This window comes from Salvia splendens, chromosome 14, assembly GCF_004379255.2.
Source record: "Salvia splendens isolate huo1 chromosome 14, SspV2, whole genome shotgun sequence".
Taxonomy (NCBI): Eukaryota; Viridiplantae; Streptophyta; class Magnoliopsida; order Lamiales; family Lamiaceae; genus Salvia; species Salvia splendens.
This window is the reverse complement of record NC_056045.1, coordinates 26092970-26103834: the sequence shown is the minus strand read 5'-3', so window position 1 is coordinate 26103834 and position 10865 is coordinate 26092970. Positions and strand designations below refer to the sequence as shown.

General features: G+C 41.9%; 1 protein-coding gene across 1 annotated transcript; it reads left to right on the top strand.

The window, feature by feature from the left end:
* Positions 1 to 4082: 4082 nt before the first annotated feature.
* LOC121765223 (protein IMPAIRED IN BABA-INDUCED STERILITY 1-like) lies at positions 4083 to 8305 on the top strand. The gene is made up of 8 exons (XM_042161277.1): positions 4083 to 5116; positions 5748 to 6032; positions 6109 to 6426; positions 6544 to 6771; positions 6893 to 7078; positions 7154 to 7672; positions 7783 to 7918; positions 8004 to 8305. The coding sequence occupies exons 1-8, from the start codon at positions 4739 to 4741 to the stop codon at positions 8021 to 8023; spliced, it is 2070 nt and encodes a 689-aa protein (XP_042017211.1). The 5' UTR covers positions 4083 to 4738; the 3' UTR covers positions 8024 to 8305.
* The last annotated feature ends 2560 nt before the right edge of the window (positions 8306 to 10865 follow it).

Below are 10865 nucleotides of genomic sequence, written 5' to 3'. Positions count from 1 at the left end.
AAGTTCGTACCGAAGTGCTCGGCACGTGATCTTCCGAGCTTCTCTCTTATCCTCGGGCAATTGTCCTTGATCCAGATACTGCAAGATCGGCGTCATCCAGTTCGGCGAGCTGGATACTGAATGTACCTCGGCTTCATCAATGCTTCGATGCATTAATTCTTCCGCCTTTGAGCTCGGATCTGAGGCCAACTTACTTAAGGTATCTGCTCGGCTATTTTCCGCTCTGGGAATGCGGATTATCCGAAAATAGGAGAAACTTCGGCTGATGCTTTGCGCTTTGTCCAAATACTTCTTCATTCTCTAGTCACGAGCTTCACTTGTACCCAACATGTGATTTACTATGACTTGTGAATCACAATGGACTTTGAGAGATTTGACGAGCAGACTTTGCGCTAACTGGAGTCCGGCCAGGAGGGCTTCGTACTCGGCTTCATTATTAGTAGTGGGGAATAGGAACCGAAGTGAGTAGGTTACCTCGTGTCCGTCGGGAGCGATAAGCAGAATACCAGCTCCACTTCCCGTTTTATTCGAAGCTCCATCTACGAATCCGCTCCAGCAGTCCGGCGGCTCTTCTTCGGATTCCAAGGGCTATGCTAGTTCGGCATTGGCAGAATTCTTCTGTTCGGCAATAACAGGAATTGCTTGATCGAACTTTGCTTCTGCAAGAAAATCTGCCAAGGCTTGTCCCTTGATGGCTTTCCGAGGTAGATACTCGATTGAGTGTTCTCCCAGCTCTATGGCCCATTTGGCGATTCTGCCTTGTGAGCATAGAAGTATGGCCGCAGTCTCCTTGCTGCATTTACTAACGCCAGAGCAATTTTTTCCAGAGGTTGATACCTTGTTTCTGGACCTCTTAATGCTCGGCTTGTAAAGTAGATGGGAAACTGCTTTAGGCCTTCTTCTCGTACAAGCACCGCGCTAATGGTTTGATCGGATGCCGCTAAGTATAAGAAAATCACTTCGGCATCTGTTGGAGCAGAGAGAATTGGAAGCTCGGCTAAATAACTTTTGAGCTCGTCAAAAGCCTTTTTCTGCTCTATGACTTCAGAGACGATTTAGTCTTCCCGGCAGGGAGAGCGTCAATAGTTAGGATTACTCCATCATATTGCGGCTCGTTATCGTCTTCGGGATCCCGTTGCCTTTTCGGATCCTGAGGAGCGCAGTTCGCACCTCTCTGCTTTTTGTTCCTTTTCGGCTGCTTGCTTTGGTATTTTTTTAACGTCCCTGCTTTCACAAGGGCATCAATACCTGCAGCCAAATGCCGGCACTCCTCGGTATCGTGACCGTAGTCTTGATGGAAGGAGCAATATTGATCCTGAGGTCGGCGCTCGGCCGATTTCGTCATCCGCCTTGGCTTTTCGAACATATCGGAATGCAGTTCGAAAATTTCCGCTCTTGACTTGTTCAATGGTACGAACTGAGCGGGCGGCTTCTCAGGATTGAGACGTGGTCCCAATCTGCCTTGTACCGGTGCCCTTTGAATTCTTTCAAAAGGAGTTCGGCGAGGAAACCTCTGATCGCTATGATCGGGCTTCTTTTCGTCTCCTCTAGATGAGCTGTCTAAAGACCGTTTGCGACGGTCTGCCTCATCGGCACGGGAGAACTGGTCCGCAATGCCCCACATCTCTTGAGCTGTTTGCGGACCGCACTCCACGAGCTTTCTGTAGAGAGCTCCGGGCAGGATTCCATTTTGGAATGCCGAAATGACAAGTAGATCGTTGAGATCATCTACTTGTAGGCATTCCTTGTGAAATCTCGTCATGAAGTCGCTGATCTTTTCGTCGCGACCTTGACGTATAGAAAGCAGCTGAGCCGAAGTGATCCGGGCTTCCGCTTTCTGAAAGAACCTCCTGTGGAAAGCATCCATTAGATCTCGGTAGGATCTAATGCTGCCTTGAGGAAGGCTGTCGAACCACCTTCTGGCGTTCCCGATGAGCAGCTCGGGGAACAGCTTGCACATATGGACCTCATTGAGACCCTGGTTCGCCATATTATACTGATAGCGTCCCAAGAAGTCATGAGGATCCACTAGCCCGTCATAAGTCATTGACGGTGTCCGGTAGTTCCGTGGCAAAGGAGTTCGGGTGATATCGTCCGAGAACGGAGTCTTTAATGCTCCGTACATGGCGAACCCGACATCTCTTCGGTACGGAGGAGATGGAGTTCTCCTGTGGTTCCGGTACCGAGGAGGAACAGGAACATGTCGGGGTTGAGGATTCTTTCTCCTGGAAGACACGTCACTACTGCGGTAGTGACTTTCATGTCTGGATGAGGAGGGAGAATCCGCCGTTGTCTTCTCCGGCTGTTGGCTCTTCTGCAGGAAGGTTAAGAACTCCTCCTGCTTCTCGGCCAAGAACAGCTTGACAGCTTCATTTAAATCGGGCTGCTGGGAAGACTCGGTGCGATCTCTCTTGGAGTGGCTTGTTCCTTCTTCGTGAGAACCGGAGGTAGATGTCTCCCGAGGCCGTTTTTCAGACCTGCGAGCTGGACTAGCTTCCTCACGGTTATCACGAACGGTATTACGGGTGTTATGTGATCTGGTATGCATTTTTTTTTTTGGGGTGGAAAAAGGGTCAAAAATTCGCTTTATCACAAATTTGGTTCTCTGTTTCCCACAGACGGCGCCAGTGATGAATCCGCGAATTTCTGATGTTGATGAATGCAGGAAAATGCAGATCACGACACAATGAATTTACGTGGTTCGATTTACTGAGGTAAATCTACGTCCACGGGAAGAAAAGAGGGTAGAGTTGTATTGCTTGATCTGTTTTCTACAGCTTACAATACAGACTTGCTATTTTGTATTTGATCTCTAGAAAGCGAGAGAGTCTAACCCTATCTATCTGATCTAGGTTCTATTTATACACTGAACCAAGATCGTGGCATGCAGCACCATTTACTAGGTAGTGGATGTCGTGGAGATCGTGGCGATCTTGCATGGGTCCACTATCCTGCATGAGTTAATGACTGCTTGACACCACTAAATAGATCGTGGGTGTAGTGGAGGTGGAAATCCTGCATGAGTCCACTATCTCCTAGTTCGGTCGAATACTGAGACCGAACTGCTGAATTATTGCCGAGCAGCTTTTGCCGATCTGAGAGTAGAGCTTGATGCCGACCTGAGAGCAGAGTTTGATTGGTTGGCTTTTACCGAGCTGTAGGCTGGGGCCGAACTCTTTGGTCGTGCCGAACTGAACTCTGATACTCTTTAGTCATGCCGAACTGATACTCTTTCTTGGGCTTTAGGCTGATGGGCTTTACTGCTGTTGGGCTTGTTTAGTACGTACTCCATCATATATGTTATCATCATTATCAACGAATTTCTTTTCCTCTCCTGCGCCTTTTATTTTCTTGTCTTCCATTTTCCCCTTCTCATAAAAAAACTCGAGTTTTGTTAATTAATTAAAAGAATGTGTATACTAATCAAGTTTGCTCTTTTCAAATCGATTTTCTAGTACTACTATTATTTTGAGTGTTTTAGGGAGTACTATTAAATAACTCACTGTAGATAAAAAATTTATTACCATCATTTATAAATTCCACTTTCTCATCTTTTTTTCGTGTGCAATCAAATCAAATTATTTGCAATCATATTAATTACACTAATATGCCCGTGACCGGTTGACCACGCTGCAAGAACTCATCTATATCTTCATCAAAATACAATATGCAATTAAATAGTTATAAACAAACATATTATAGTGGAATTTGACTGTTCACTCTTTTTATTGTTAATCTTCCCCCTCTTTTTGTCCCCTATCATTATAATTATATGAACACAGTACTCACTCGTCAACACCAACCTACCTAAACCAATATGTTCCTTCTCTAATCTCTCTCTTCACTCCTCCACACGCTCAATTATTGCCCCACCCCACAAAAAACAAATCAAAAGTATTCTTAAAATTTTCATCAAATTTTTTATATTTTATCTTGTAAATTTATTCAAAAAATTCTCATGGAAAACTATAGTGGGACAGCATATGACAGACTGAAAAATAAGGACCAAATAATTAAAAAATTATGCCTTGGAAATAAATAAAATCCCAGCCCAACACCCCACCCCCATTTTCTCCTTCTCTGTCAGTCACTATAATAGTCTTTTGAATTCTGCAACCAATCCCCACCAAAATGGGCATTTAGTTTTGTAAATTTGAAGGCAAGTAAAATAGCAACATGAAACCAAAAATAGAGAAGAATGGTGCAGAAATTTCCATTGCCAAATCCAAATCCAAATCAACGTAAAAGTCAAATACATCCACTCAAATTTTTGGAATAGTTTCGGCCAACTTTTCTTGGTTTTACACTCTACAGATTCCAGTTGCCTTTCTTTAAGAAAACAAGTCAATTATTAAGCAGAATAGATAGATACAGCATTTGTACGTATACAGGGGAAAAAGAGGCGACTGGTTTCTCACTCCGTTGATTCCGCTTGAGTTCTTGCGAGACCCATTAAGAGGGAAGCTCTCCCGCAATCGCCGCACTTAAAAGAGAGCAGAGAGAGAGGGAGACAATTGAAAAAGATCTTCCTTTTCTTAATTTGCCGTATAAAAACGGGAGCGGGAGCTTGAATTTAATTTCCGACGATCCACGGAACCGGCATTGCTTTTCCCCAAACTGAGCTCGGCCCACCTCAAGATTTGGTATGTTCTGATCTGGGCTTGAATTGCTTTTCTTCTCCGAAGCTCACGGCGGCGGTTTTGATGGGTCGGTGAGTCGACCCGGTGGCGCGGCCGCTATGGGTTGCGTGTCGTCGAAGCAGACGGGGTCGGTTACGCCGGCCGCGCTGGACCACTCGGGGGCGTTCGTTGGCGGGTCGGGCCGGAGCAGGGTGGGGAGCGGCTGCGGCGGTTTGGCGGCGGAGCTGGATGCGAACTTGAAGAAGGTGAAGAAGAGAGGGTCGACTGAGTCGGGGAGCGAGGTGGGCGAGTCGGGGAGGACGAGTTCGAATGGGTGTGGGAGTGAGTCGGTGAGTTTTAGGCTGGGGAATCTGCATAAGTTTGTGGAGGGGGAGCAGGTGGCGGCGGGGTGGCCGGCTTGGCTGAGCGCTGTGGCCGGCGAAGCCATCCAGGGATGGGTGCCGCTCAAAGCAGAATCCTTCGAGAAACTTGAAAAGGTTTGAAATTTAGAATCTTTAATTGTGATTAGCCACGTTTTTTGCTTGTAAACATGTGATTAATTAAGTCGTTATCGTCTTTGTTTAGTGATTAAGGGTTGATTTTTTGGGGGATTTTTAGTACTTTGCCTGTGTCTTTTTCTTGAGTTATATTGGGAAATTTAATCATTAATTATGGGATGCATCAGTTGTCTCTATATTCCGAGTTTTAGAGGTTGAAGAAGTATGTACCACTCATATGCGTATGAAAATTTCTTAATTTTTCTTAACTATGGATAGATGGAAAGATTCAAGGAGGAGTTGATGAGTTCTTATTGGTTTAGGGTTGATGCAATTATTGTAGTAGTATCATTCAAGCTGGAGTCTTTATTTTTTAAGTTGGTGAAGTTATAACTGTAGTTAAAAAGGATTAGTTTTGTTGTCATTTCAGCTACATATTACCATTAACTGCTTATTAAAAATGATTTCTTTTTTTTAAAAAATCTGATCTTGAAGTTTTCCAATTGAACATGAGAAGCTCCATTGATAATGGGGTGGAAGTAATAATGTTAGTTGATAAGAACTAAGGTTTCATATAATTGGGGGGTTTTTGGCTGATAGAGATGTAAAAGTTCCAAATGTATTTGAACAGATTGGTCAGGGTACATACAGCACTGTATTCAGAGCACGAGACTTGGAAACTGGGAAGATCGTTGCTTTAAAGAAGGTCCGGTTTGACAATTTTGAGCCGGAGAGTGTTCGTTTCATGGCTCGGGAGATAACAATTCTCCGTAGGCTCGACCATCCAAATATTATCAAGTTGGAAGGGCTGATCACATCCCGATCTTCATGCAACATCTATCTCGTTTTCGAGTATATGGAGCACGACATCTCTGGACTACTATCTTCCCCGGAGATCACTTTCACTGAAGCACAGGTTTAGATCATTCTTTGAGCAGAGTAAATTGATCTTTTTGGGCTATTGTTATAATCCCACTGGCTTGGTTTTACAGGTTAAGTGCTACATGAAGCAACTGTTGTCTGGCCTCGAGCACTGCCATGCTCGAGGAGTGATGCATCGGGACATAAAAGGCGCCAATCTTTTAGTAGATGACGGAGGAGTCCTCAAGGTTGCTGATTTCGGATTAGCAAACTTCAGTTCTTATGGGCAGAAGCAGCCTCTAACTAGTCGAGTTGTGACATTGTGGTATCGCCCTCCGGAGCTCTTGTTAGGCTCCACAGAATACGGGGCATCCGTGGATCTATGGAGCGTAGGCTGCTTGCTTGCTGAGCTCCTTACCGGTAGACCTATCCTTCAAGGGAGAACTGAGGTTAGCATCCTTTCCAACACCCTAAATCACACAAACTGTGAAACATTATGACTGATTTGGCATCACATAATTTGTGACACTTAAATAGTGACAATTGTATGTTCTTTGTATAAACAGGTTGAACAGCTGCACAAAATATTCAAACTCTGTGGATCACCGCCAGATGATTACTGGAAGAAGTCGAAGCTTCCTCATGCTACCTTGTTTAAACCGCAGCATCCGTATAAGAGCTCTCTGTGGCAAACCTTCAAGGACCTGCCCGAGCCTGCTGTCTCCCTTGTGGAAACTCTTCTATCTGTGGAGCCACACAAGAGGGGTACGGCTGCCTCAGCCCTGGCTTCGGAGGTACTCTATGGATAATGATAGATCAATGGCCATTTTCGCATTTGCAAGTTTTTCGGTTCAAATTGTTTCATATCAAGTTGGAATTTTTCTAATCACTTGATTCTTTCAATGTGTTGTTTAGTACTTCAAGACGAAGCCTTTCGCCTGTGATCCATCGAGCGTGCCAAAATACCCTCCTAGTAAGGAGATAGACATTAAACATCACGAGGAGGCTAGCAGGAAAAGGCCTGCTGGCAGATCACGGGGGCCTGAGTCGAGGAAGCCTACTAGGAAGCAAAGCGGAATGAATAAACTAGCCCCAGAAGAGGTCCTCTTCCTCTCTCTCGTGTATGTGAATCTCTTATATATGTGTAGTTCTTGATCTGATTTCTGTATTTTACAGAACTTGCCTCTTCAAAAGCAAGGTGAAAAGAAAGTGAATGGAATCGGAGGCAGCAATCGCAAAGCAGAGAATGTATTGGATCAGGAGCCACCTAAGCAGCCACCGAACGTGACCAAAGAGGCGTGCCATGTGAAGAATGCATCTCAAGGGGACGATGTATATCCAGGCCCTCTACAAGTATCAGGGTCGAGCGGTTTTACCTGGGCGAAGAAGAGGATGATGGATTCATCTTTGAGGTCGCGGAGTAGGTCTAGTTCGAGGAGTCTGATCCTTGAATCTTCCGGTGCTATGCATCTCAGAAACAATTTGGATTCAGCCGGGGAAGAAAAGTGCGAAGGTGTGAAAGAGGGGACAAAAGACCACGACTCGTATGAGACGTTTAAACGATCAATGCTCAAGAAATGGAGCCAGTTAGAGTGCCCGGACTCTTTTGATGGTTCGGATGGATACCACTCTCAAGAACTGTCGATGGCGCTATACCATAAAGAGGAAGCTTCGTCTGTTAAGAGACGAAACATGGTTAGTTAGCATAATTTTCTACTCCTTGACAGTAAGATTACAGACATAATGGTTTCATGAAAATGATAAAAATGTGTTCTTTTGGTAATATGCATTGGGATATGATGCAGGTTTATCATGATGATCAAGGGGAGAAGGTTGAATTTTCGGGACCCTTGCTGTCTCAATCGAAGAAAATTGACGAACTCTTGGAGAAACACGAGCGATGCATTCGCCAGGCAGTTCGAAGATCATGGTTCCAGAGAGGTAAGCTAATTATTACTCAGTTGGCCTAATGTAGATTATGACTTTGTTGTAATAACACTAATATCAGAATGTTACATATATGCAGTGAAAAGAAATGGGAAGTAAGTGCATATTGCTAAACAGAAGCATTTAGATAAGGAAATGGAGCTAACAAGCATAAGTAAAAAGAGTGAGGAATGAATGATTTGATGTGGAAAGGAGAGAGAGAGAGAGAGAGAGAGAGAGAGAGAGAGAGAGAGAGAGAGAGAGAGAGAGAGAGAGGAGGAATGGCCATGACTGCTTCTTCTCCATATTCATTCATCAAAATTGATTTTCATATTTTTGTATTACTGCTCCATCATCACTAATGTACAGGAAGTATGCATAAATAGCTGCTTATTCAAATTATCCAATGTTTCTTATTTCCAATAGATGGAAATATATAAGTTGAAAGAAAATGTTTCTACTTGTATTTTGGTAGATGAAAATGCAATTTGGAAATGATACTGAAAACATAGAAACTCTGGTTTCTTGAATTTTAAAGTTCATTAATAATATCAATATTGATTAGTATAAAACATTAAAAGCCATTATTTATAAATGGTTTCGATAGCTAAAGAATTTAAATTGAAATAAAACAAAATTATGAAAAATATAGAAATATAAAAATAAAATAAATGATAATTTCACCCCATAAATAATGTCAGATGTCTGGAATCTATCGTATATCAAAGGTGATGGGTTTGACTCGTCAGCTTATTACTCAAGTACTATGCAAATTTTGAGTCATTGAAATATATTTGATATTCTTGGCTTCGATGTGATTGTTGACCGATGAAAATGCATTCGATAAGTGGAAAACAAAAACAAAGAAACAAAAATTTTGATAATTTATCAATGTCCATAAGCTGTATAACAACATAAAAATGCTATACAATTTCAAACGACAACTATGATGACATGACACCATAATTTAAACATTCTCACCCACCCTAGGTTTTCTATACATACACATACGGCTAAATTATAAATTATAACCTAACATTTTAGTTCTCTCTAGAAATACTTTTCACCATATCTGAATTGACTCGAACTCGAGCTATTAATTAGAAGAAGTTCATTAAAATAGTCAATGCATTTCATATTTTTATATCTAATTAAAGATGGCAATTTAAATCTCGACCAAATTATTGTATATTAAACCCATCACATGCAATTTATCATTTCCCTTTATGAAATGCAACAAACGGTTACATATTAGATAAGTGTTTCTTTAAGGGCATCCGCAGCGGTGCAGATGTCCCGGCGGACATCCCAAAAACACCTCCTGTCACGCCATAAGTACTTCCCACTGTACAGTGAAGGACATCCCCAAGGACATCCCGACGGACTTCCCACAATAATAAAAATTCACAAATTCACCAAATTAAACAATTTACGGAATTAAAATTTGGACACAAAAACGGATAAATTGCAACCACTTTATTTTTAAAAAGCATACATAGTACAAAAAAAACATACATAATTATTAAAAGTATTTATCTTCGAAAGAAAAGTATTTAGAGAGAGAGATACTGTTGGTTATTTTAGTGTAATTGGATTAACTTGATTGATCAATATTATCATAATGAGACACCATATAAGTTTGGAAGTGCGGAGTGCACGCTTGTTTGAATTCATTGTGATTAGACGGGGTTCGGGGGCAGCGCCCCCGAGTTGCGGGGTCCAAGGGGCAGAGCCCCTGGCAGGGGTTGAGTTGCCAGGTCAGCATGGGAATTTTTTATTTCCATTAAAGTTGCTGTGTAGAAAATTTATTCGAAAAAATAATTTCTGATAGTCGAAGGACTGATTTGCAATTTTCGAAACTCCTTAAAAAACTGTTAAATTCAGTTAAGAAATGGAAGAGACGCAATGCTTCGTGAAGAGACGCGATGTTTCGTTTCAGGCCGTATTTATAGAATTTTCAAAAAATAAATAATCAAATAATCGGGACGTCCGCGTGGACGTCCGTGGGGGTCAACGCAATGGCGGACGTCCACAAGGACGTCGCGACGGACGTCCCGGGAATGCCGCAGAACTCCGGTGTCCGCAGCGGACGTCCGTATCCGCGTCACCCTTGCACAATGGCGGACGTCCTGCGCGGACATCCACCGGGACGGGCTCCATTGCGGATGCTCTAATGTCAGCGTTTTGCAATTTAGTCACGTTAGATATGTTACAATTTAAAACCAACAAAATCCCTATATAATTATTGTTAATTAACGTTGTAATAATATATACTAGTACTATATCATAGCAAATATATCAATTTAATAAAAAAAATTCATAAATACAATGATTCTGTGTTCTGATTATGATGGATCAACCAAGATTTTTCACTCGGAAACATTAATGATCCCCTTCTTGGTTGTTCAATTGGAAGTTAGTGTAATTGAAATGTCATTATTTCATAATAATGGAATCGAACTAATGGTCCTCTTTTAGATTTTCTAGCGGAGGCTACATCAATTTAGGGGTGTCGATCAAGTTAACCCACTTAGTTTCGAATTAATCAATATTCAGTTTTGGTCTACTTTTAGTTTAGGTGATCATTTTCATCTATAGAGTTAAAATATTTCGACTCTAATCTTAACTACTCATTTTAAGCTAGCCCTTTAGACCATAATAATGTTTATGAAAAAAACTCCATGCATGAATTTTCTTAATAAATACTAGTAGTACTATCGTGTAGGAAAAATCAATGACAATTTAACTGATTAATTGAATAGTTAAAACTAATGAATTTATACACATTTTTTTATTGATGATTGTCTTTCTTTAACTTTAATGTAAGAAAATGTTCAATTAGGTATTACTCCTAGAAAAACCAAAACATATTTTTGTCACGACCGTCCATACTAGGGGTACTACAAACGAGGCGATCGTGACCAAGGGACAACAATAACGACGGCATACAAGGATAACAGTT

Coding starts and splice junctions, on each gene's coding strand:
- LOC121765223 (XM_042161277.1), top strand. CDS start 4,739: ATGGGTTGCGTGTCGTCGAAGCAGACGGGGTCGGTTACGCCGGCCGCG. Junction 7,673..7,782: donor CTGTTAAGAGACGAAACATG/GTTAGTTAGCAT, acceptor GATATGATGCAG/GTTTATCATGATGATCAAGG. Junction 7,919..8,003: donor AAGATCATGGTTCCAGAGAG/GTAAGCTAATTA, acceptor ACATATATGCAG/TGAAAAGAAATGGGAAGTAA.